General features: G+C 40.0%; 1 protein-coding gene across 1 annotated transcript in view; it reads left to right on the top strand.

Annotated features, from left to right (window-relative positions):
- DST (dystonin) overlaps positions 1-27,054 on the top strand; it is a 462,451-nt gene that overhangs the window by 155,083 nt on the left and 280,314 nt on the right. Inside the window, exons 6-8 of the mRNA XM_055002047.1 lie at positions 12,171-12,260; positions 18,670-18,747; positions 21,314-21,406. Of these exons, the coding sequence (XP_054858022.1) occupies positions 12,171-12,260; positions 18,670-18,747; positions 21,314-21,406 (261 nt within the window). The remainder of the gene's footprint in view (positions 1-12,170; positions 12,261-18,669; positions 18,748-21,313; positions 21,407-27,054) is intronic.

The following is a 27,054-nucleotide window of genomic DNA, read 5'->3' as shown; positions in this document are numbered from 1 at the left end:
TTCAAACTGGCACACAGACAAAAGTCTGAAATGAAACATTAAAAAGCAGTAAAATATTTTTGCACACACGGACGTTAGCATGTTGAACATGTTATCCACCTAGTGCACTTTATAAATTGAGTTTTCATGGATGTTTGAGCAATTCCACACATGTTTGGTTTTCATTTTGGAACACCCCCAAGGTACATAAAAATATAAATTTCCTAGAACTGAAAGAAGGGACAGGGTTGTTATCTCCCAACTCTCTCTCTCCACCCCCTGAGGGCTAACAGCCAGGAGAGCAAAAACTATAGAAGGATGAAAAATTCTGAATTGTAAATGAAACCCAACCTAAATTTTTCAAAGATGCCTAGACTTCACTTATTGGCTTGGCAAACACAGAGTAACATGGGTGTTGTGTTCTCTGGCAATAGGCTATGTACCTGTGGGCTGTGAGGCTGCCATCCATTGCTTTTTTGTGCTGCATTTGATGTTTGTAGGTTGTTTCTTGATGCTTGATGTTGGTGTTTTATAATGTTCTTACATCTTTAGACTTTGTAAGCTGTACTCAGTATTTTTATGGTTAGTATAGCCTATCAGTATCATTTTTTTAAAAAAAAAATCAAATTTATGGATAGGTAAATTGTTCAAAAATGTTCTCACAATTCAATAACTACAAGACTTTAGATTTATGTTTTAAAAAAGAGAAAAAACCAGAAAACTCCCAAAGCAGTAGTGTCTGACTTGAAGCAAACTCCCAAGATTTTGAGAAGGTATCGTCGGACACCCAATATGACATATTAAGTGTTGACTAGAACCCAGTTGACTTAAACTAGAGAGATAAATGCCTGGTCCTCTATAGTGTTTCAGGAAAGAGAATTAGCTGTTGGGAGAGTGTTAGCCCATAGAAACCAAATTTTAAAACAAATGACATCTGACTATCAAATTGTCACAGAAGGCACACTAATGTGACTATGACAAACTAGATATGCCAGCCATGGAATTAATTACACACCTGTTAAATAAAACATGATCACAGAAAAATCTTTGGAAGGGGAGGGGGTGGGAAAGAGGGACTAAATGTATAATACACGGGAAGCATGTGATTAAATACACACAATAGCCAATGTCACCACTGTACCTGGGCCGTAGCAAAATATACAGGTGTGTGCTGTGCATTTTTTTCCTTACATGATCAGTACTTTGATGAGCAATCATGGGATTTTGATGCAATGAACTTGGGGTGGCAGGGTGGAAGGCGGGGAGAAGAGGCACTCTCATATAGTCATCCTTCAACATTTCCACTTTGGTTATCAATAAAATAGATGGATGGTTGTAAGCAGGGCTTTTTTCTGGGAAAAGAGGTGCCAGAACTCTCAAGAGGGAAATGAGGGAGAAACACACAGGATTCTTTGAAATAATATTATTTTTACATGCTATTGCCGAGTATTTTCAAGAGGTGCCAGAACTCCATTCCACTGCGTTCCCGCTGAAAAAAAGCCCTGGTTGTAAGTACTACACAATCCCATCGATATAACCAGCCTTTACAGGGAACAGTCGCAAGAGAACACTAGCTAGCTAATTTATTATTTTTTTGAAAAAATGTAGCGTCTTTTACAGTATCAGTAGCATAAACAACTAACAAGTTCCTAAACCGTGCTTCTTGCACCATGACTTTTGCAGCATTCCCACCCTTACCTAGCGATAGGTGTGCCAAGATGCCAAAACATTTTAGTTTCAAAGGTGAGTATTGCCACTGTACTTGTGTGTTTGTGGGTAGAATGAGCTTTTTAAATGAAAAAAAAATCTGACCTGAGCGGGTCCCTCAGAAGCTATAATGCTTGGGCAACTGGTAGAGTTCCTCAGTGCTGACTCAATATGGCTCTTGTGTTGCCCTTGCTTTTGTTCCTCCCACGTTTTTGAAGAGCTGTTTTATGTACAATCTGATTAAAGCAATTGATATAGCTCACATGATCACCCTTGTGTGGCATTGTCGGCAAGCTTGTAACCTCATGGGAATTACATGGAGGCAGTGATTAATGAACTGATGTCTCCATATGTACATGTGGTTCCTGTGATTTGCACCATTGCTGAGGCCCTTAATTTGAGTGCTCTGCTGACTTCCAGAACTAAGCCTATGTTTTGGTATCTGGTTTGAAAAAAAGTAAGGGGTAATCCGAACCATCCCCAGTGTATGTAAATACTCATTACTTCGGCCTTGAATGATTGGTTAAGATGTAGCAAGCAAGTGCTACTTCTGAGACAGCTTTTCTTTCATAGCTCCCTTTGAAGTATGATAATTTTATTAAAGCTAAGAGAAATGCCTAGAGGCACCCAAGAAAGGACAAATGAATGCCAGGACTTTGATAGTATTTTTTTCCTTTCTTTTTCTGAACATGCAAACAGCTACAGGCCTGAACAATTTTAAAGTATATTAAAGCAATTATGCAAACATTTCCAAATGATATGTTTGATAACACTGGAATATCTACATTGTAACAATCTAGAAAACAGTATTGCTTAAATCATCCAACTAGGTAGTCTTTTGGTTTGGGTGGGCAAGCATTACATATTCATGAGGTTATTATCAGGAGTAATAATTATTCAATAAGATTCAAATTGCCAAGGGGATTTCACTGCTAATTTGAGTTATTCCATTCTTTGGATTTTTAGAAAATGCAAATACAAAGCGGATTTCATCTTACTGAGCTATAATGAATTGGTTGTTTATATGTATGTTATTTGTATTGCCTATTGAGAGGTCATAGTGTATATATGGCTTGGTTTTCAGCAGCTGTAGGATTTCTACCGCTTCATTTTAATTATTTTTGCTATGTGCTTTTCATTGATAATTTGTGAATAAAACCCAAACCTGTCATTCTGCAAAGTAGCTTTCCCCATCTGATTAGTTATTTTTCTAAAAACTGTATAGATTTTTGACCCAGTATGACAAGAACAAGAGACAATTATAAACCTAGAGGATACATAACAAAAGGGTAATAGCTGTACATTTTATGGCATGATCCCAAAATCAATTCAACCTCTCTTTATGGGCTCATCATGATAACTTTTGGGACTGGTCTGACAACTTTGGAAACTCAAACAAGCAAATACCAACAAGGGGCTGCCACGGCAATTGACTGTCGGTTCTTCCCAACCTGGGGACTTGAAATAGAACAAACAATGGGAGTTGTTGTTGTAGATAAACAATGGGAGTTTCATTTGTCATATTTGAAAAAGCCTTGAGTGAAACAAAAGGAAAATATGCTAGCGAAGCCCATCAGGCTCTGCTATTGAATACAGTTGATCTATGTGTATATTTTGGACCAGGTCATCTCTGGAGGTCCTATTTCCATTCCATTGAGTTCCTGCAAAAGACTAAAATGGAAAGCTTTAAACAATAGAACTCTGATATAGTCAGTGTGACATTATTACTTACGTTGTGGTTTTTCTTGGAAGCTCTACACCAGTTGGACTTCTGTATAAACCAATGATATTATATGTAGATGGGATATTTTTTGTATATTGTGATGTAGTATTTATGGCATATCATAATTATTGAACATTTATTGATTAATATTATGCACTTTATATTTAAAATACAGTAAAATCATTCTTATTTAAAGAAGAATTATTATTGTGATTACACTAGTGTATACCTCCATTTTTTTCTTTGCAAGTCTTCAACTTTGGAAAATCAGCAAAGTCTAAGCCACTTTCAAGCATGTTGTAAGGCCAGGCTATGAGTAGTTACAAGAAAACACCTATTGGAAACTAGGATTAGTTTGTAAATGGGACTGTGATCATTAGTTTGGAATCTGCTAGGCAGGAAGTCTATGGCATTGTGTTCTGATTTTTGATGTGTTTATTTTACTGAACTGTGGTAGCTTCAACATTCACATAAATAAAATGGATATTTCAAAGTTATGGCAGCACTACACTCAGTGTCATTTAAATTGAACTTTGAAGACGTACTCTTCTTGCAAATATGAGAATAGCACAGCTGTATAACGGTATAGATTTTACTGGGGTTTTCTAACCATTCGTAACACCATTTTGGAAAAGACAGGAAAGTCAGTAAGTAGAATTGTAGTATATTCTGTTACTGTCACTTAAAGATGAGGCTTGAAAGATCAGAAGGGGAACTATTTCCTCAGTTTAAGAAATAAGGTTTTTGCATTGCAAACAAAGAGCAAGATCGGGGTCTGATTTCACCTTAAAGACCAACTAGATTTCCAAGGTATGAGCTTTTGAGAGTCAAAGCTGACGAAGGGAGCTTTGACTCTCAAAAATTCATACCTTGGCAATCTAGTTTGTGTTTAAGGTGCTATTGGACATGGATCTTGCTCTTTGACTGAAGATCAACATGGCTACTCACCTGAAACTACATTGCAGATAATGGGCTTTCCTGCATGTTTGATTTACTTCTGATTTTCATAGCGTTCAACGCACAAGGATTGGAATTGGTTTGGGTATGATTCTTCTTCACATCTGCCCTCTTCTCTGCATGTTAAAGTTGTGGAGTTGGTTTATTTTGTTCTGCACATGTCTTAAATAATCAGATCTTTCAAGCAAGGGTGCAGTCAATCAGTGGTGGTGTCACAGCACCACCCCCACCCCTTATTTTTAGTGCCATACAGGGACTGGAAAAGGATGAGGTAGCTCCCGAGTAGCTAAGATACTTCCTCCCAGAGTGACCTATAGTCCAATCCTAGGCCTGTGATATTGGGTGGGACAAGTTCCATTGTACTCACAGACATTCACAGGAACAGGCTGTGTTTGGGATCTGCAACTTGTTTTCATGCAGCAACTGATTTGTGAAGAAACTAAGAAATTGGTGGGAGGGAGCGGAGGCGGGGATGGAGGAAGGAGGAAAGAGCGCCCCTTCAGCTTACACACACAGGCACACTTGCACAGCATTCGCCATGGCTGCCCTGCTGCACTTCATGGTAGCTGTGCAGAACTAGGCTTAGTTGGTAAAAGAAACTGAAATGACTGAAAGAAAAAAATAGCTGGGCTTCACGGCTTTTGATTTGGGCAATCCCTGGTCAGCCAGTCTTTTCCCTTTTAGAGCTTGACAAGAAGGCTGCTTAGAGCTGCTAGAGAATCCCCAAAGCTTCACTTCCCTCCCCACATCAGCAAGTGCCCTGTAATTTCAAGGGAAGGGAGGTGCTGGCAGCAGAGGGAGAGAATCAAGAGATTTTTCTCCCCTTGGCTTGGAAGAATAAGGGGATTTTTCTCCCCTTGGCTTGGTTGTATCTTTTTAAAAAAAATTTAAGCCCTTATATCAATACAGCGATATAAGTATGCACAAAATAATAAAAAATGAAAACAGGAAGAGGATTGAGGGAGGAAGGAGTGGTTTGTTAAGAGCAGACATCCAATCGTAGAAAAGTGGGTGTGAGTGGTTCGGACAAACAAAACTCACACAAGGAACAAAAGCAACTCAGGGTCAACTTTAAAAAAAAAGAGGTCCTAAAAGACCCAGAAACAATCCAGGAAAAAGCCACACACTCCCTAAAGCAAAAATGAAAGGCACAAAAATGCGTGTGGAAATCAGGAGATAAACTGAAGTCATATGGGGCCAGAAATCAGTGGAAACCCCTGGTGTGGAAAAACTGCCAGTCTCCAATCCTGCAAAGACTTGCAGATAGTAACTGAGGCCACCTACCACAATGTATTTCAATTGGATAAATATTAGTAAACTTGTGAATTACTCTACTATCAGAAAGTTTTCTTGGTCCCCTTCAAACATTGAAATCTTCATTTTCCCACGGGACATTTCATTTGATTGAAAGTTTATTTAAAATATATATTAGGAGTAGTCTGGGAAAAAATCCAGCCTGTATCCTCCTACAAATTGTAAATTGCAGATTCCCTCCCTCCCTGGAGAAACAAAAATACTAAAGTGCCCCTCATGGCAGCCATTCTGTGGTTGCATCCCCTACCCATTCTCAAAATTCTGAAACTGTCCATAGGCTCAACAAACTTGAGGATCTCTGGTCTGTAATCTCAAAGCAGGAAGGCCTAAAATACTTTGTCTCAAAGCCGTCCTTGAATGTTTATCATCCATGCCACATGAATAGATTGGAGACAGATTTCATGTTATGGCCAACATGTGGCTGGTGCCACACCGAATTACCATCATTGTCTTATCATTGTCTTCTCTCTTTCCTGTGAAGTTTAGAAATCAAAACGCAGCATGGTGAGCAAACCTGACAGAAAATATTACAGTATGACCTGGAAAGGTTTATCTGTACATGTGGCATGTCTGTGGTGTCACTCAAAAACAAGGGGAACAGTAATGAAAGGTGGTGATTGTCATGACCCCCTCTGACCAGCTGTCTGAGCAGACCATTGGCTCTGACCTGGAGGGCTCAGAGGAAGAGCTTGAGGAGCCAAGACCAGGGAACCACAAGGACCAGCATGGTCAGTAATGGCCTGATGCTGCAGAGGCACCCTCTAACCTTGCTCCAGGTGTGCCAGAGGCCACCCTGCCAGAACCTGCAAGTGAGCCCTTGCTGCCAGTCTTTGAGATAACCATTAGGTCTTTGCCAGGCAGGACATGAACCCATGCCCATAGCCTCTCAAGGATCCTTCCCCACAGTGCAGAAATGGTGGCAGGAGGCTCAGGCTGAGGTGGCCGTTCCTGGCAATATGTTGATTATGTAGATGAGTACTGTTCGTGAAAGAGTTCCAAGAAAATGTACAATTTGTGTACTGAGGCATCATCAGGCATCCACAGACCAATTAAATATATTGCTTTGCTTATTTTGAGCATCATTCTAAGGATCAAGTACTGTTTTGCATGTGGATTTCCCCCTCCTTCCAGTTTCTGTGCATCATATTGCACAGGAACTTCCCAACACACTGATATTTCTCTTGTATTCTCTTTGGAATACAGTTTCTTGAACTCATAGCATAAACAGAGGGGGAAAGAAATTGAAACATTAATTTAGATTTTCTGTAAGAGCATATGTGAGAGGGAGAAGCAGCAGAAAATATTGGCAAGGGTAATTAGTGGGCTTGTTCTGGCTTAATCAACATAATAAAAATGTTCTTCTGATGTTATTCCTTGTTAAAATGCAAGATCAGGTTGGAGAATCATTTCTTCAACCTGTCAGTCAGAACCAAAAACTTCTTAGAGCAGAAAAACCATAGGGACGGGGGAAACAAACTATATTTGGTACAGCATATTTGAAAATTTATCTTCCATCCCAAATATGTACCTTGCATTATTTAAGTAATTACTTTGGAAATCTTCTCTACTTTTCTTTCAGCAAATATGAATGCTAACTTGTGCACATGCTAACAATTAGGATGTTTTTTTCACATAGGGTTCCACTAAGGTAGACAGATTTTTTGTTTTAAAGAGAGCGTTCCTCTCTCAGGATAGACTCTCTTTAAATGATGTATGATTATGTAGTTGGGGAAGATTTAGACAAATTTTCCTTGAATCTTTTGGTGTGTGTGTGGTAGAAATCTAGACTTTGTTAGGTTTATTGAGGATATTGCATTACATATGTTTTATAGTCCATTTGACTTACTGATCTTTGAAGTACTTGTTATTTATAGTCTGTTTGACTTACTGATTTTTTGGGGGGTACTAGTTGTTTATTCACTGATTTTTTAGTTACTTGTTATCTATATTTTTTGGCTCACTAGAGCTGCCAGGTCCCCCAGTGGGGGAATACATCACTCCCACCCTCTGCCCCCACCACCATTTACTTGATTGGTGGGGGGAGCAGGCCTTCTGGGTTCACTCCAGGCCTTCTGGGTTCACTCCTGGCATGGCGTGATGACCAGTCTGTAGTGCAGGAGCACTCTTGGAGACTGCACAATGACATCATTCCCAGAAGTGACATCATCTCACTGTGACAGAAGCATGTGTGTGTGAGGAAACAAGAAAAGTGAGTTCTGGGTCCCTCCTCCCACCAGGAGGGTAATGGGACCTGGCAACCCTATGGCTCACTGATTATGGTGATGCAGTCATGTATTCATAGCTGGAGGCTTTTTAAAAATTTCAGGTAGAGTTTATTAATTGTGAAATTATATTCCTGTTTAGTTAATGTTTAATTATTTATATATAAAGCATTCTTTATTCCAGGCATCAGAGCCCCACTGACTTTAATACATATTCTTGCAAGGATAAGTTTGCTTATGCTGGCATTGTATGATACCAAACAAAAGTATTCTTACTTCTTTCACTGCCTGCCTCAGCTTTCTATACTTTCCACTTCTTACTTTCCCCTCCTATTTGTGCTGCTGTGGTTTTGAAATGCTGCTATAAGATTAAATTTCTGGTAAGGGGATGAGAAGAGAACTAAAAATACATAGGGCCATTAACTGGTAAGGTCCTCACATAGACAAGTATGGCTTTCATTTTTCTCAGTATATTATTAATTAATTCATGTTCAGTCAGATTTATCTTGAAGGCTTCAGAAAGAACCTAGTAAGTGGATTAGAACCAATCATTAATACTAAAAAAGCCACCCCCTCATGGGTTGACAACTATATAGCCAGATGTGCATGTATGTGAGCATATATCATACATCACATCTGAAAGATAGACAGGATTGGGCCTTGATAAGTCTCTTGAATGATGAGAATTCCAAGACTGCAGTCAAAAGACAAGTTTCTGTTTGTCAACCAAGCCATCCTCTCACCTTTGTATTTTAAGTACACAGAGCAGAACTCTGAGCTGTGATTAGGCCCTGAGAAAGTGAAGGTTAGATCCCTTCACTTTCGGGTTAGAAAGTTAGTGTTTTCATGGAACAGAAGGATCCCTGTCCATGGAGGGCTACTTTCTCATTTCCTGCCCTCTGCTGTGGCGAAAATGCCCTCCAAATGCTGGAAGGGGGAGAGTAGGGTTCCCAGGTGCCTGCCAGTAGTGGACAAACTCCTGGGGTTTGCCACCTTGTCTGCCGACCTGCCAGTGGTCAGCGGGAGGTGGCAAGCTCCCGGAGGTTGGCAGGGTGCACCCCTGGGTGGCATGGCGCACCCCTGCATACCACAGCAGTGAGATTCAGGCCCGAACTGGGCTGCTGTGGATTTTAATGCTGGATTAACCCCTAGTCTCTTAACTGAGTCTGCAAGGGTCAGACAAACTTCATCGAAAGTGGGGAGCACAATATTCTTCAAGTATCACTTCGGTCTTGTCTGGGTTCAGTTTCAATTTCAAGTGCTGTAGCACTTGTTCTCAACTAGATTTTTCTGTGTGGGCAAGACAGTCCTGTTGCAAATGATTGTTGTTTAGTATAGCTTTGTTCCAGGTAAGTGTGCATAGGATTGCAGCCAGACAGAGCAGTCCTATGAATGTTTTCTCTGTTATAAGCCCCTTGATTTCGGTAGGCTTAGATTTGCTGAGGTTAATTTGGTAAATGGTACGGCACGAACAGTAGACTTCTAAGCAGAGTTATACCCTTCTGAATGCAACTTTGCTAAGGATCACATTAGAAGAAGCTCACAGGACATTCTCAGCTTTTATGTATCAAATCTGATTAACTACCTTTTTTTTAGATGATAAGGATACAATTTTAGCTTGTTCTAAGCATTACGCATACATATTGGGGTGTATCCTGCAATCCCTTCCTCCAACAGAAGAGCCGCATAATTTGGAGGAAGGCTTCTTAGGCTGGGGCAACGCTTCAAACTTGAACCAAAAGGAAAGGCTGTGTTTAAATATTTTAATAAATAAACTTTGCTCAGCAGTGATAGAATAGTGCTAGGATCCAACTCACCTTTACCAGTTTTGGGTAATATTTTAGGTTCAGGGTTTTTTTTTAGCTCTTTTCATTGGTATACTGATTTTAAGTAGTATTTCATCCTATACCTTTTCTTCTTAATTTGGAGAGGTACTAGAATGCATTTTAAATTAGGAGACAATATTGTATTTCTCATTGCACATAACAACAACAACAACAACAACAACGCTTATATACCGCTCTTCTAGACAGATTAGTGCCCCACCCAGAACTGAACAAGTTAGTGTTATTATTATCTCTACAATACAGCTGGGGAGCTGGGGCTGAGAGGAGTGGCTGACCCAAGGCCACCTACTGAGCTCATGGCAGTAATGGGATTCAAACCAGTAGAGTGCTGATTCGCAGCCCAACTACTTAACCACTATGCTACAGCAGCTGCTTACTAAATCTTTCATGTTTTTTATACTCAAATGGGAAGGCTGTATTGTAGAGATGAGGTCTCACTAATGAGTTAGGGACCATCATCACTGTATTGCCTTACATGTTATCTATTGCTTTAAATATGTACTCCTATGTACACCTATGCTCCATGTTGACTAATGTTAGTCCTAGAACTGATTATGTTCTGTTTCAGTATTTTTTCTACTCTGTATTAGATTCTTGCTAATACTATAGTGTTTTATGCATGGTCACTTTATAGTGTCTCTGAATCAGTTCTGCTTCCCATGTTCTCCAGAGTTCTGCATGTGTTGGGGGGTCATGGGAAGCAGTAACGGGGTTTGACTGGTTTTAACCGATTTTTACACCTGTGCTCATTCCCCGATTTTTTTTAAAAAGCCGATGGCATGCCGCAAGCATTTTGGGTTTTGTCAGTGCAGAATCAAATACTCCAGTTCTGCTTTTGAGACCCCCTTTTTTTCTTGGGAGCTGATTGGTCTATCATCCTCAGTTCCCGTTACTTTTTCCGCCATTTTTTTAAAATTAGCGATACAACAGTAACGCTGCTGTGATGTGAGAACCATTTTTTTATTAGCGGAAACGCAGTAACGCTGCTATGATATGACCACTCTTTTTTTTTGGTGAAGAGGTAGTAACGCTGCTATGATATGTAAACAATTTCGTCTGTTTTTTTTTGGTGGAGGGGAGTCAGTGGTACTGTGGTAATGCTGCTGTAATACATTTGTAATGCATGATTTTCCTCAGAAAAGTGATTGTCAGTGTTTGAAGTTACAGAACTGAAAATGCCATGAAGCATAAAACATCTAATATGGAATAAGTTTAGTGTTCCTCCTGCAATGGCAGCTCTTCACCCATGCCCTTTTAATCTAATAACGAGGTAACGTTTCTGCGATGTAGATTTCGATCCTGTTAGGTAAATTGTCCGCTTGGTGCCAAAAGCATTTTCCCCTCACGGCTTTTGAATGCCGCACAAAACCAAGGCTATGCGGCAGGAATACAAAAGGGTGGTGACACATACTGAAAAGGAGCGGAGGAAAAGTGATAAGTTCTTTGGGGGACTGGGGGGGATGGGATGGAATAATGACAGAAGAAAGGAAAGGGGAAGGGAAAGGAGAAAGTGGGAAGGACCTGGAGAAACAGCTGCGCCTCTGGGTGTGCCCTTTGAATGAGCTGCTGAAGACTCAATCCTTCTTCCAGGCACAAGCCTGCTGGACGCAAGGGCATCCAAAGACCATTCCGGGGGGTGGGGGCTGCTGCTGCTCTCTCCCAGGATGCCTTCGAGTTGGGGGTGGGGAGGGGGGCTTGTGCCTGGAAGAAGGATTTGTGTCTTCAGCAGCTCATTTAGAGCGCAAACCCTGAAGCACAGCTGTTTCTCTAGATTCTTCCCGCTTTCCCCTTCCCCTTCCCCTTTGCTTTCTTCTGTCAGTATTCCGTCCCCTTGCCTTCTGCAGTCCCCCAAAAGAAATTTGCTGCTGCTGCTGCTGCCACTAGTACACAGCTGCGGGCCATGAGGAAGGGTCTGTGGAAGTAGCATAGCAATGAAACGACACGATCGCGAATTAAAAAAAAAAAACCCAGCCCCCGGAAAACATGCCACTACATCGATTCATTCAAACGAGGTATTCAATATGTGTAAAATTACACCCAGACTCCAACTCAAAGCTGCTTCTGACGGTGCAGAATGCAGGAGAGCCATGCCGACTCCATTTCGAACGGATCGAATACTGATTTACTGGCTTCATGCATAAAACATAAAACTTGTATCTGTTTACCTTATGGCATTGTTTATGGAAATGTCCTTGATACTGTATTGAAATGTACTTGGTACTGATTGTACTAATCTCATACTGTGTAATCCACTTAGAGTCTCAGTGAGAAAGGTGGACTATAAATAAATAAATAAATAATGAATGAATGAATGATCTTCAAAATGCATGAGTATTCGGTAGAACAACATTGTTAATCATCACTCTTGAATCCTCTAGAAAGAGAAACTGTTCTTGACTTTGTTTTTCCTTTTCTCTGTAGGTTCGCAAACACGTCTATGATCTGTATGAAGACCTGAGAGATGGACATAACTTGATCTCTCTCTTAGAAGTTCTTTCAGGAGACACCTTGGTGAGTTTTCTGATCTTTGCTCAGTAGTCTCAGGCCTCTTCGTGATTCCAAATGTAAATTGATACTGGTTGCTGGCTTTCCCTCAGTTCAGTGTTCCTGTAAGTTTGGGAATCTAGGGAACATTTTAGAACTGAATATAAGTCTGTTTTGAATAGGATAGCAGTATTATTTCCTATTTCCCTTAGATGACCGTAAGACTTTTTTCTGTATTTCCCTTGTGTTTTCAGTCTTTACTTTCTTAATTTTCTGTAGAAAATGTGGGATGCTAAATATTCCTTCCAGCGGTTAAAGAACAAAATTTGTGAATAGCAATGGAAAAGGCTCCCACCTGTAATTGTCTAACGCTCCCTTCTGAAGTCATTTCCTTTTGTTGTGAACATTAATTCCCTTGCTCGGTTGGCACTTGTTCCTTTCATTATACTCTTCTGTTCATACTCTTCTCTTCATTTGTGGTCTGTCCTGTGTCTTTGCTGTCCTGTCTCCTGACTGTTACGTTCATTAGCCAAGGGAGCGAGATTTTTTGAAGACCTTACGGTTGGTGAGTTCAACAGAAGCATGCCCGTATGAACAGCATGAGGATGAGGAGGATGAGGATAAGGGGGTAGGTGCCGACCCCCATAACTCTACTAACTTAGTATTTGAAGAGTTGTGACTGTTAACTTGCTAGTAACCTGTTAGTCTGTCATTGTGTAGTAGTGGATTGTTTGGGGGGAGAGATGGTATTATGGGAATGCCTCCAATAAATCTATCTATCTACCTATCCTATCCTATCCTATCCTATCCTATCCTATCCTATCCTATCCTATCCTATCCTATCCTATCCTATCCTATCCTGTAGTACCAGTGATTTCCAGCAGGATCCACTGAAATAATTTGAAGTTACACAAAGTTTCTTTCCAAGTTTCCCTTCTTTCCAAGGGACTCATTCAGGGGAAGTGTGTTTGTTGCAAGTTTATTTGCAAATTGCAATGATTTAAACAATTTCAGATTCAGTTTTTCTTGGCAATGGTCATGATTTATGCTGCATATATACGAGTAATTATATTAAATATGGATAATTGATGCTCCAAATCATTTCAAATTGTGTAATTTAAGTTTGAATATGGCAGTGTGATTGTATTAGATCACTTGCAACCTGATCCACAAACCATTTAAGCTGGAGGACTTCAGGGTGAAAATTATGATGAAGGTTATTTAGTGCCATCATTGTATGTGGTGTATAGCAGAGTAACAGAAAGCAAAAATGATAAGATTCCTGCCCTAAAAAGATTACAATCAAAATTGTTGTAGTTGGAGACCCAACAAACAAAGGGAGGAAAGGGAGATGCAAGATTATCATGGGATGAATATGAGCAAATACAGTTTGAGTCCCATAGAAGTCCATGGGTTTGTGGATTGGAGCCATAAATAGCTCATTGAATGAAAATATAGTAGTAACTCCCTCCTCCCCAAGTAGACAGAATATATTGGTAGATGATACCCATGAGTGATGCTTCAACTACTACATATCTTGCTTTCTCATATGATTTTTTTATGGCAGCAGATGCTGAGGTAGCATTTTTAATAATACCTTTTGTCTTCCAGATGGGAAATATCTGCTTATAAACAGTAAGAAATTGAATATTGATCTGTTCCAAACAGGTTCTGTTCTTGTAAAAAAATTTCCCACTTCCATAATTAATCAATACTTTTTGCGGTCTTTTCTATGTGTGGCCTTGTTGCTACACTTCTGGAATATTTGTTCAACATCTGTTATGTGTGTGTTATGTGCCATTAAGTCGTCTCCGACCTATGGCGACCCTATGGATGAAAGACCTCCATCCTATCTTTAACAGACTTGCTCAGATCCTGCAAACTGGAGGACGTGGCTTCTTTTATTGAGTCAAGCCATCTTGTTTTAGGTCTTCCTCTTTTCCTTCTGCTATCCACTTTTCCTAGCATTATTGACTTTTCCAGATAATCTTGTCTTCTCATAATGTGACCAAAGTACAATAGCCTTAGTCTTGTCATTTTAGCTTCTAAGGAGAATTCAGGCTTGATTTGATCTGGTCCTTAGAAGTTGATTTGATCAACATCTAAGTACCAGAAAATATTTCAAAATATCTGTGTGTGTTACTATGCATCAAAGATATTTTCCTATTGTATCTTTTATTTCCTAAGAATCTGGGATTTTTGTAGCATCATTCCTTTCAGCAACTATTACCCAGATCTGTGTGTGCCCATCTCATAAATGCATATATGTCCAGAGAAGTTAGCCATGTTAGTCTGTAGTTGCAAAATAGTAAAAAGTCCAGTAACACCTTTAAGACTAACCAACTATATTGAGGCATAAGCTTTTGAGAACTGCAGCTCTCCATGCATCTGATGAAGAGAGCTGTGGTTCTCGAAAGCTTATGCTTTTGTGAAGTTGGTTAGTCTTAAAAGTGCTACTGGACTTTTTACTATGAGTATATGTTGCTCTCTATGCTAAAGTTTGTAAAAACAGAACTATATATATAAACTGGTTTGGACCCTACCCTCTTTTCTGTTGATGCAAGTGGGAAGTGACAAGTGGATACATGGGATCTGTGTAGACAAAAATCATGTGGAATTGGGGCTTCAGAGAGGAAGGGAATCTGGTGAGATTCCTTACTTCCTGCTTGCATCAGCAGAAAAGCTGGTAAGATCCAACGCAATATGTAACATTTTCAAGCTTACATTTGTCACAATCCTTAAAGCACTTAAACTGGAGTAATTTTTTAAAAGGATTTCTGCCTCTGGCTGTTCTTCATTGACCACTTTCCTGATCTAATGCCTTTGGCGGATGTGATCTCTGACTTGAATGAGTCTACGTTACATTAAGTGGTTACTGAACTGCCAGCTAAAGTCAGGGTTTCATTTTGTGTGTTATTTTTTTCTTTTATAATCTATTTCTCTTGTTTCTTCTTGGCATTCACATGATAGTCTGAAGAAACACGGAGCTCTCTTAAGGGAAAAAAATATGTTAGAGAATTGGACAATTGTATGTCAAGTCATATAAACACTGTGGTTCTGTGGTTGTAATGCACAGTCCACGTAATTAATGCTATCATAATATTTGAATTTGTATATAGTTTCTTCTCCAAGATTGGATCTAAAAGTCATGTTGCTTCAGTAGCGTGGGAATCTGCTGCAGAGCCACTTCTTCTAGGAACTGAGATAGTTGCCTCAGAGAGGAGCCTTGGTGTGGCCTTCTCCCATGTTGTCTGTACCTTTCCTTGTCTCTTCCAGATAGTATGCTGCAGCAGCTCCCACTCTATGGGCATAATAATGTTACTTTCTGTTCACAGCCATTTTAGGATTGCTGTAACTGATTCTTGTCAGGCTTATAATAATAAAGGTGCAAAAACGTTTGAGCTGTAGAAAACCTTTGAGTTGGATTCCACAGATCCATTCCGCTAACATAGGTGCTTTCTTCCAATGCAAACAGCTTTCCTGTGCCCACTAGAGGCTGTGAGAAAGTGCTTTATGCGGGAGGAAAGAACCACTGTTAGCAGAATAGGCCTGTGGGACTTGCTCCATTCTTTGGTTATGGGACCCAAGCTACACTCTTTCCTTTTTGGTGTCTTATGAGGTGGGAGGAGACAGCTGCCAGTTAGTCTCCTGGGGGGAGGGTGACTGAAAGCTTACCATTCCCCCTCCCCAAAGCTGTGTTCAATTTCAAACTACTCTCCCTCCTACTTGGGCTGTGATTTGTGCGTTCTCAGCACCCAGCACTACAGGCCACAGCCCATTAGGAAGAAAGGTTGCTGAATGTTTTAAAAAAATGTGTTTGAGGGAAGTTGTGCTTATGTATGCGAAGAGGTCCTTGGCTGGTTTTACAAAGAGTTGTCTTGAGCAGTATTCATTGCTGAGCAGTAGGTGTTACTTGTGTTGTATCATGCTTCAGCCCATTATTGCAAAAGGTTGTGAAAAATCTAAAGTCAGGAAGAAAGACATTTAATGGTCGGATCATATGGTGACATCTTCTGTCTCATATGCTGTTCTTTGATGACTAAGCAAATGATGCCTTTTTGTGTGATTCTTCCTCTTTGTGATTTTACACTAACTGCATGTAGTTTTGCTTTGTTTATCATGACCATGCTGTATATAATTTATTGTGTTTTTCCTTAACTATGTGTTTAGCTTTCTTCATGCATGTTGTCAGTTTTGTAACCAGTTATAAAGCAAATGTTGCACAGTTGTGTGATAATGGGTTTTGCTTGAAGTAGTTCCATGCAAAATAATGTATACGGATGGAGTCTAAATTATTCTTTCTAATGTGCTCTTCCCTCTAGCATTGTTAGGATAATTTATGTGAATAAAATGCATATGGGAAAGGTTACAGAATAATTCGGCATCTGCAGATGGGTGAATAAGCACGAAGTGGTGAGGGCCCCAGTATTCTGATTACAAATCTTTCTTAAAACATTCATATGCATGTCGAATTCTGCTGTAAAATTTTCTATATGTGTGCTACTTAGGAACTAGCTATATAGGTTTCTTCACACTCAGTAATTCGGGAGGATGCATAACTTCACAGTATTAATGCATCAAAGATGTGCTTTCAAATATTTGGGTCATACTGGTCCATTTGGCAGTGAGCTGTGCTCAGCTGCAGTTTCCTGCACAGTGGCAAGTCTGTGTTTACTTACTGTACAAAATGGCCCTCAGGCTCTTAGCTTGATATTGTTCCTCTGAGAAAAAAAGAAACGTGCATACTGAGTGCATTCTGGGGCCCCTTAACCTTTATTCATATTTGGGGAATTAGTGTGAATTCATCAGAACATTCGGTGAAGTTTTCATAATTTAAGTTTGCTCACAAGGAGTGTGATTCAGGGAATATGTAGGGTTGCCAGGTCCCTGGGGGGCCCTACTGGGGAATGGGGGGCAAACTTACCTTGTGCGCATGGTTTCTGGAGCACCCCACATCACGTCAGGAATTATGTCATTCCTGGTGCCACATGGAAGTTCAATCAATCAGCCCCCAACCTGACCCATTAGTTCTGTGTTTCACCTGGTTTGAAGGAAGCATGTGTGGGGGCACTCTGGAGTACGTGGGAGTGCACTTTACCTCCACCGCCACATTCCGTCACCTTTTCCCCCCTGCTAGCCAAGGAAGAGATGGCGGTGGAGGCTGCCAAGCCTTGACATATATGACCACTTGAATCATTTGGTAGGATTCCCTTGAAGCAACTTACCTGATTGAAACTCCAAATACCTTTAAAATTTTTATTGTATCTTTGCCTTTGAAAATAGTTTGAAAAAAAAGTTTGTACAATACAGAAAGCTCTCTTAGGCCATTTTGAATTTCCTTTTAAGAAGTTCATACACTGTACTTCCAAACTGCTTGTTAAATTTGAGGGAGTCTTAAAAGCAGTTTGTAAGCTTTGTGGGGCAAATTGGTTCCAGTGGGGTCTTACTATATAACTTTGAAGTCTAGATTATGTATTTCTGGATCATGACCACAGTTAAACTGCTAATATAGAGTACAATCCAGTGAAAATTAACCAGTTTTCAGTACCATCATCAATTACAAGAGAGGAAGAATTTAAACGAATTCTTAACTTACCAGTTGAAAATAATGGGACTTAAATGTAGTTAACTTTATCTGGACCGTATGCCCATAATTATAACATACTATCTGAGAACATAAGTTTTACAATTAAATGTATTACTGTGCGATGCGTCTTCTAATTCAACTGGTAAGCCAGTTATGAACAACCCATTAATTTGAATTAATACACAACTAGACGAAAATGTAACGTCCAGTGGGTTGGAGCTCTTCTTGTAGAATGGAATGTTCCTGTTTTCCCACCCCACCTTGCTGCAGCCCAATGTGACCCCCACCAGCACTGGCCCTGGGGTTCAGGATACCCCCAGGAACAGCAATGAACACAAAATGGGGATTTGTAGTGGGAGGGTGGAATTGCTGAAAATCAGCTCTCCCCCATTTGTCAGAAGTTATTTCGTAGTTGATTTTTTTTTCAGTCCTCAGGAAGTAAGCCGCTAGTTCAGGTAGCATAACTTACTTTGATGTTGTGTTGCAGTATGAATATATTTTTCATATTTTGGTAGCTCCCTTGTCTTTAACATACTGCATTATAGTAAGTGGGATATATAGATTTGTTTACATGGGTTTTGTCATTGTGTGATCATGGCCTTGTTTATTCAGTCCATTATTTAAGATTTCCAGAACTTAACAAAAAAGAGGTGGGGTTTTTAAAATAAAATTTAAACCAGAACTGCATTCCTCCAGATACATATGCACCTTTGTGAAATTTTACTTCAAATATGAGCTTTGAAACATTTTAAGGAGGTAATTCTAAAAGTGTCTGAATTTGGTTTTGCCTTTTTAATTAGTATAATTTCTGGTGTAGTAAGCCTCACAGTCTTCATTTTCTGTTTTTAGCCCAGAGAGAAAGGTCGGATGCGTTTTCACAGACTACAGAATGTACAAATTGCACTTGATTATTTGAAAAAACGGCAGGTAAGAAAACACATTTAAGAAACAAAATTAAACTTGCAAAGCAAGACCGAGCCTTTGTGTTGTTGCTTTTGTAGGTTATGTAGTTAGGTTATTCAGCTGTGACCTTTGGCCTGGGGTGTTATATAGCAGTAACTGTCAAATAGAACAAGAGATATATCCATTTTCATGAAGCAATAAGCAATATATCCTTCAGCCAAAGGATATATTTTTTTGTTTTCCCGTGTTTTCTGTCCTCTTCCCACTATTGTTAACATTCCTGAACTGCATATCTGCTAGGAGGGGAAAAAGATAAAGAGCACCATAGTCGTTAGGTTCTTATTGATCATTTAAGCTAGTGCCTGTCAAAATAGACATGGGAAGATGAGCCATGCTTATGAATGATTCCCAATGGATTGCACCATCTGTGTTCAAAAAGTGTATAGTTGAGTCTTGTTACATAATTACTTCATCCACATGGAGCCCAGATCTGGTGGGGGGCTAATAAGATGGAGTCAAAATTAGACAGTAGGAATGACACAGTAAAGGAAATTACTTATACAGAGTAACCAGCAAAGATTTCACTCCCACATTTTAGGTTATGGATGTCATATCAAAATAAAACAAAAGTCTAGTAACAGCTTAAAGACTAACAGCATTTATTTCAATATGAGCCTTCTGGAGTCATAGTTCCCTTCTTAAGGCATACGTGACTGCTCAAGAAATGGGGCTATATGTAAGTTTTGTGAGTGGGGCAAATAGCAACACCTCAGGACCTTTTCAGGTCAGGAAAATGGCAAAGAGAGGGAGACTAAAGATGCCTGTCCTGACATGCCATAGTTTCAGTTCAGCTTGAGGCTTTATGCGCCTGCGAATGAAGTTTGAAAAGGGATAGAGAGTGTGGAAAACCAGGCACGTATGATACGGCCTTGACCTTAAGCTTGTTGGTCACCTTGGGCCAGTCAGACTCTCTCAGCCTGAAGTGTCTCACAGGGCTATTGTCAGGATCTAAGAGGGAAGGGAAAACTATGCATGCTGTCTTGAGTTCCTTGGAGGATAAGTGGGATTAAAATGTAGAACTTTGGGTTTGGTGATGTCAAATGGTTGTCAAGGAATTGGCAGTAGCCAAGAAGAAACAAGAAAGAAGGTAAACGTCAAAGGTGCACTGAAACCAATAAGCTTTTAAGGCCCAATGTGGCTTGAGTCAAGAGGCACTTCTCAGAGGCTTATTAAATCAGTTAGAGGAATTGCTTAAATATGCACTGGCAAGTGCACTTTTTCAGAAGAAATTGATTTAGTTGCCTCTGAGGAAGTCTTTCTTGACTCAGATCACATTTGCTCTTAATAAATTTATTCATCTCTGTGTACCTTTGGGATTCTGTCTTCTTTTTTTTAATCTCTCCCCCTAACCTAGGATTTGGTAGATGGGAAGACAGAGAGCCCCAAAGGAGAATGTATTACACAATTTTGCTAGAAAGATACTCTTTTTGGGAAGAGAGATTTAATTGTTGTGATTATGGATTCTAGTTTGTTTAAAAAGCAGTTGTAATAATGTCTAGGTCTGAAAAGCACAGATCATTGTAGTTCTAATAATGCCTTCCAAATAATATGTCTAAATATTTTTATCAGCATCACAAGCCTTTCATTTGCCAGAGACTCCATTCCATTTGAGCAGGCAAATCATAGTGCAAATAAGCTTAACATAATAATAGGGTTCCCAAAGTATTGTGAAGTTCTGTATAAATTAGAGACTGTGGAAGCTGTAAATACAGCGGAAGCATAGTTCTCAATCTTCAGGAATATATTTAATATCCTTAATTAGTCAATGTGTATGTACAACTCCTTAAGGAGCTGTTAGTATGTTAATTATTATTATTATTATTATTATTATTAGCGTTATCCATATACAGATTAATGTAATTTGCTTTGTTTTGTTTTATCTGGTCAGTTTCTCATGCAGTTGAGCAATTCTCAGTGCAGAGAGTAGAAGTGGCAGGATAAGACTTCTTTGGTTGGAGGAGAGCTCTTTGTTAGTGTTAGGCACCTGATGAGTTATATCTACACTATATGAAAGTAAAGGTGTTTTCCATTATGTACCTTAGATCCAACCAGTGTTCTATTGGGGAAAATGAAGGGAAGGTGTTCCCCCCACCCCGCAAAAGACAATGCTGGAAATCATGGGACTTGCATGTACAAAAGCCATGTGGGATCTCGGCTGTACTAAGGGGAAGCAAAATTGGATGAAAAAACTGGCTGAATCAAATCCAGCATACACAATGGAGGATAGACTACTGGCATTTTGCTGTCTCTGTGGTCTTTGTCTATGGTCTCTTACATATGTGCATTTATTGTACATGCACTGTCTCTTACAATGTACACATAACAGTGCTAGTTCTGCCTCTTAAAAGTACCGATATGTGGTGGAATCTGAGCAGAATTTAACATGTTTCTCCACAGCTTTCTATTAAGATTATTGACCAGTCCATAGCATTCCTCCAAAGATGGTAATGCACAATGGCATACATCAGAATATATGTTTTGTATTCCATTTGTTTAACTGTTTTGTTTTTTTCCCTTTTACAAATGGCAGGTGAAATTGGTAAACATAAGGAATGATGACATAACAGATGGGAATCCCAAATTGACTTTGGGATTAATATGGACCATAATTTTGCACTTTCAGGTAAGATGGCTCAACATTTCCAAAGTATATTGAATTCAAAACTCTTTTCTTTGATGATTAGAGATGGGCACGAACAGGAAAAAAACTGAACCATGTGGTTCGTGGTTCGTCAAATTTCACGAACCATGAACTTTCACGAACCTGCCCCTAGTTCGCAAACCAGTTCGTTTGGTTCATGAAAACGTCACGTCCAGGTCAGAAAATCATCACTTCCGGGCCAGCAGAAGTTCACTTCTGGGTCAGCAGAAGATGTGCAGGAAGTCCATCCACTGTTGCCTAGGAAACTGATTGATTGGCACCAGGCTGTCTGCAGTGACGAACCAAAAAACGAACCAAACAAACCAGCCTAAAGTTTGTGGTGGTTCGTCAGAAATGGGATCTGACGAACCGCTGGTTCGCGAACCACAAACCGGCCTGGTTCGTGCTTAATTTTGGTTCATATTTCAGTTCGTGACCATATCTAGTAATGATTATACTTGTTATTTTAAGTGGCAGTTTGATTGCCTCTGTTTAGCTGAGTGCTGCTATCTTGTATATTTTTAATCTTACATTGTACTGTTGCGCTGTTGTTGTTTTTAAATAGTTTTAAGTTGTAAAGTTGTATAGGAATGTTTTTACTTGATGTAATCCAACCTGAGCCTGCCTGTGCAGGGAGGGTGGAATAAAAATGTAAATAAATAAATACTCGAACAGTGATTTCAGTGGGCTTAGACTGGAGTAACTCTTCTTAGGACTGCACTGTAAAATTATGTTGAGGGAATAGATCACATACAGGATTGTTGGAAGTTGGTGTGGTACACAGATTTCTGTGGCATGTCGCCCCAGAAAGTGTTTGAAATATTAACACCATAGAGTAGATTTATCTATAATATTTACATTTGAATACCAAAATGCAGGTTTTTTATTTTTGTCACTTCATGTTTTTTTAATCTGAAATGCAACACTGTGATATCAAGTAACTAAATAAGAATGAGGGGATTATATTATGAAATAGATACAGCTGGTGGGTATGTTTCTTTTTTTGATCTAGAGCCTATAACATTGATTCCTGGGTTTCCATGTTTACGTTGAAAAGAACAAGCATCGTAAGGGGAGAGTGGTATAATTGGATGGCTGTTAGTTACAATACAGTGGTGCCCAAACATTGAATTTCTCTCTTCTTCAATGTGTACTTATAGTATGAGATATTATAATATTTAAAATGACCAATCTTATTGTCCATTTAATATAACATCTAATTTCTTGTATGCGGAAAACTTCAGTCCGTTTACTGCAGAGTAAAATTGATGTTTCATGCTCTTTACCTAATTTTACAATGTAATGGATTGTAAAAAAAAAAAGAAAAGAAATTCAACTGGGGAAAAAGGCAGTTAGATGCATAATTATTGCAAGATGTTTTTGAAATTCCAGAAGCCAATTTAGATAGCACCCTTGCATTAAGCCTGTAAAGTCTTTTAGAGCTCAAAACAAGCAAGTTGAATTAAATTAAGTTTTTCTGGCTTTACTGGATTGGCTTGATGTTGCTTTAAAGGCTATCACAAACATGCTAAACAGTTAAAAATGAAGCTGTGGTTTTTCTTGGTGAAAATGTTGGATGCATTGGTAGAGCTGGATCACACTAGGTGGCACTAAATTTCTAAATTTCAAAACACCCAAATATATGTTATTTGGAGAACGAATATTCCTCATTACAAAAGCTAAACAGAAATTTTCAGATGTTTAAATAACAAGAGATTCATGAAATAGACATCAGAATTAAAAAAAACAATATATCATCATCAGTTGTTTGTATATTGTTACTGCTTTTTTGGCTTTGGGATGATGATCTTCACTCTCACCTGCATCCCACCCACACATGTGCCTGGAGGACCAGGCCTTGGGATATTTTACTATCTACATTTTGTGCTTTTAGCATGATAGGCAAAGTGCCCGAGACCTCCTCATGAAAAAGCAGTGTTGTTAGGAGCTGGTTGAAGTTGAGAAAGCTGAAATACACATGAGTGGTGCTGCTGCTTTTATTGCCTGTGTAAATGAAGATTCACAGCTGTCACATATCGTAAAGGGCCTTTAAAGCCTGAATATCACACTTCATTCCAGCAGAATCATGACAGAGTTTTTAATTAAAATATACGAAACCAACGTACTTCACTAAAGCTTGATGCTTCTTCGGTGGAATCTGTGTAATGTATCAGACAATTCCCACAGCAACAGTTTTTCAGATAGTTGCTGTGGGAACTTTCTGATACATTTGATTATAGCGATTCCCCAGAAGAAGCATCAGTTAAACATGTAGGGTCAGTATGCTTGAATAAAACAACTCATTGGGTAAGCCTTTTATTTTTATTTCTGAGTTCCAGTTGTAGAAAAGAGACAATATTGTTCTATTTCACAGACATAAAATCAGATTCAATGTGCAAAGGCTTGTTTTGACAAATCTGATTCCTTTTTCTAAAGGTACACAAAATATTTTACTAAAATGTTAGGGAATTTTACTGTGATCTTTTAGAGGAGGGACCTGTTAGTTTTGTCTAACCATACAGAAAATTTTGACTAGCCCTTCGGTGATCGGTCGGTCCTAGTGCCATCAGTCCTTATGGTAGTATTGGATGACTTCCTGCTATTCACTGAGGTGATTTACCTTGAAAAGGAAAAACACTGCAGTTGGAAAAGGGTTTCACATGTTTGGGCCTTAAGTAGTTCCAAAGAAGTCAGTGTGGCTCCATTGCAGAGTGCAAGCTTTGCATGCAAAAGGGCTCAGATTCAAGCCTTGCCATTGCCAGTTTAAAGGATCTCGGATAACAATGGTTGGGACGGGAAAATTTGAGTCTGGTAGTACCTTAAAGACCAACAAGATTTTCAGGATAAAAGTTTTGATAATCGAAGCTCCCTTTGTCAGATACCAGGTCTCTGCCTGGGACTCTGAAGAATTGCTGCATATCAGACCAGGCAAAACTGAGCTAGATGAACCAGTACTCTAGCTTCATATGTTCAAGTGACCATTAACTATTTCTGCTGCAGCTGGCCTGAAACATCTATCTTTGAGACATACCTTTGGCCTGCTTCCAGACATTGAACTCTGTCTCCAAAGATTCAGTTGTAATCTGCTCATGATTTAAAACAGTCAGTTGAAAGGTCAACGCTGCTTTTCTCAACCATCTACAGTTATATAATGCCTGTGATTTAATCCTTAGTTGTAGGAGGCGATAAGCTATTATTTCCCTTGTGCTTCTCAATATAACAGACTGTCATTTATAAAGTACGGCGTTTTAATGGATATATTTTGCTGCTTGTATCCTGAAAAAGAGTTCCTAATTACTTTTTACTTAGATCATGCTTTTTAAACTTTGTATTTTCTTCTCACTTTCTTCTCATGTTAGAAGTTGTAACAAAGTCAACAGCTGATAAAGCTGTGTAGCCAACCATATTTTGACTTTGTGTAGGGAATGGCATTCTTCTCTTTTTAGGACTTTTATCTCGGTTCATATACTATAGTTCTGAGTGGAAAGGCATCCAATGAAATACTTTTAGATTTTTTCATACATCGTCTTTTGTTGTGCTATCACCACAGTTGCTCTGTGTAGAAGTACATGCAGTGTTAAATTGGGTTTAAAATCTTCATTTTAAGCAATAATACTCAGAGGCTCACAAACTACCTGTGGCTCTTCTGACTACCATGTTTCAGAAAAGTCGGCAAGACCTTTGCTCAGTGGGTCTTGTGAGTGGCAGTTGGTTCCCTCTTTGAAAGTGCCACTACCAGAGAAACGGGTAAGCTGCGAGTCTCCCTCAGGTGCAACCCTCGTACAAGAGATGGAAGTAAATGCTGCCCTTTTAGTTGAGGGTAATTGTGAATGTGGCTCTCCACAAGCCATGAAGTGAGTACTACTAATTTAAAGAAAGTAACTCCGGGCCTCTACTGAGTGGATTAGAGTTCAATCGGGTATGGCCTGGCCCTTTAACTTAGTGCCAGAGTTCCTAGTGGGCTGCTGCCCTGGAAGGGTGCTGGCAGTTGGCCAGCACTTCAGGGGCCTCTTGATTCAGCCTGCTGCAGGCTGGTTGTGTAACATCCCACTCTGCCCTTGGATCAAGGAGGCCTAAGAGTTAAGATGTGAAGTGAAATACGTCTTATCTTTGGCTTTGCAGTGGGGGTAATTATACTGTGGATACTTTTAAGGCCAATTTGATTAGAATGTAATTCCTTTTTGTTTAATTTTCTGCACATTTTTTGTCATGTTGTTTTTACTGTTTCATGTAATCTTTATCCTCCCAGTTGCATTTCAAGAGCTTGATATAGGAAGAAGAGTCGGAACATCCATTTTGAATTTCCCTTAACTTCTAGGGTAAAATAATCTCATAGTGCCACGGCATTATATAGATATGAGATCAATGATCCTTTCCAACTACTGGGAAAGAAATAGATAAACGGGATTTTGCTTAACTCTGTAGCCATGCATGACATCAGTCACCCTTGTCTTGTGCCCACTTCCCCCTATGTGTAAGAGTTGGCTCAAAAGCTGTTGCCCCAGTTTACTCATGCCAGTGACTTTTTATGTAAGGCATCTACTTACACGCACTGCCGGCGCCAGGGTTTCTGGTGCCGGCAGCAACCCGCGCACGCGCGCGCCATGGACTGTGCGATGACATTATCGCGTGATGACATCATCGCACGATGACGTCATCTTGCAGCGCAAGCTGGGGGCATTCACCGGCAGATGGCTGGGGTGGCGGGCAGAGGCTGCTCCATGCCCCGCACGCCGCCCTGGCAGCGGCTCGTGGCTGCTGCGCCTGGCTGGGTTGTGTGGCAGCGCAGCGGCAGCACAGGGCTGGCTGGTTGCAGCAGCTGTGGGCCAGCCACGCCAGCTCTGCGGGGCGTGCCTCCGCCCCTGACACCCCCTCCGGCGCCTCTCCAGTGCCCTCATGCCTGAGGCCACCGCCTACCTGGCCTCTATGGGCACGCCAGCCCTGCTTACATGAGCAGTGTAATGTTAGAGGACATACTCTCAGAGTGTCTCTATACGAGACATCTGACACGTGAAGAACATGGGAGACACAATGTTAACCGGGAAAGGTAGTTTAAAAAGACAAAGACAGTGGCAGGGCAAAGGCACTTCACACTGGAGTTGTGTGAAGGGTCTGTGAAATGCCATAAGGGAGACTTCAGCCCATTATAACCTCTCCAGATCCAAGCCCAGTTCTGGAAGGTAGCTCCAACCCATTCCCATTCCCTGCTGCCTTCTGGTTGTGATCCCACACAGTTTTAGAGTGGAGAGGTGAAATTAACAGAGCCTTTGGGGAGGCAAAGATGAAATTAACAAACCCTCTGAGGAGCGACATCTGCCGACTCCGTCTTTTTAAACTATCCTTCTCGGCTAACGTTGCAACTTCCTACACTTGACAAACACACTCCCTCACCTCTCACGTAGAGAGACTCTCAGAATACAGTATGTGTTTAACAGTCCCGGTGAAACTTAGGTTTGTGCTTTAAATACAGAAAAGATTTTATTGTTTCAGGATTGTTAACAGTGTTGTGAGGCATATATTTTTTTACTTGTAGACACAGCTGTGCTTGCCGCTGGTGAGAGCCCCCACCCATGAAGAAGGGTAGGGTTCCCCTGACCTCCTACTCAGCCACAGAGCAATTATAAAAGTGA

The sequence above is a fragment of the Eublepharis macularius genome, chromosome 1, assembly GCF_028583425.1.
Source record: "Eublepharis macularius isolate TG4126 chromosome 1, MPM_Emac_v1.0, whole genome shotgun sequence".
In the NCBI taxonomy this organism is placed as follows: Eukaryota; Metazoa; Chordata; class Lepidosauria; order Squamata; family Eublepharidae; genus Eublepharis; species Eublepharis macularius.
Note: the sequence above shows the minus strand (reverse complement) of the source record. Positions and strands in the feature narration are given on the sequence as shown.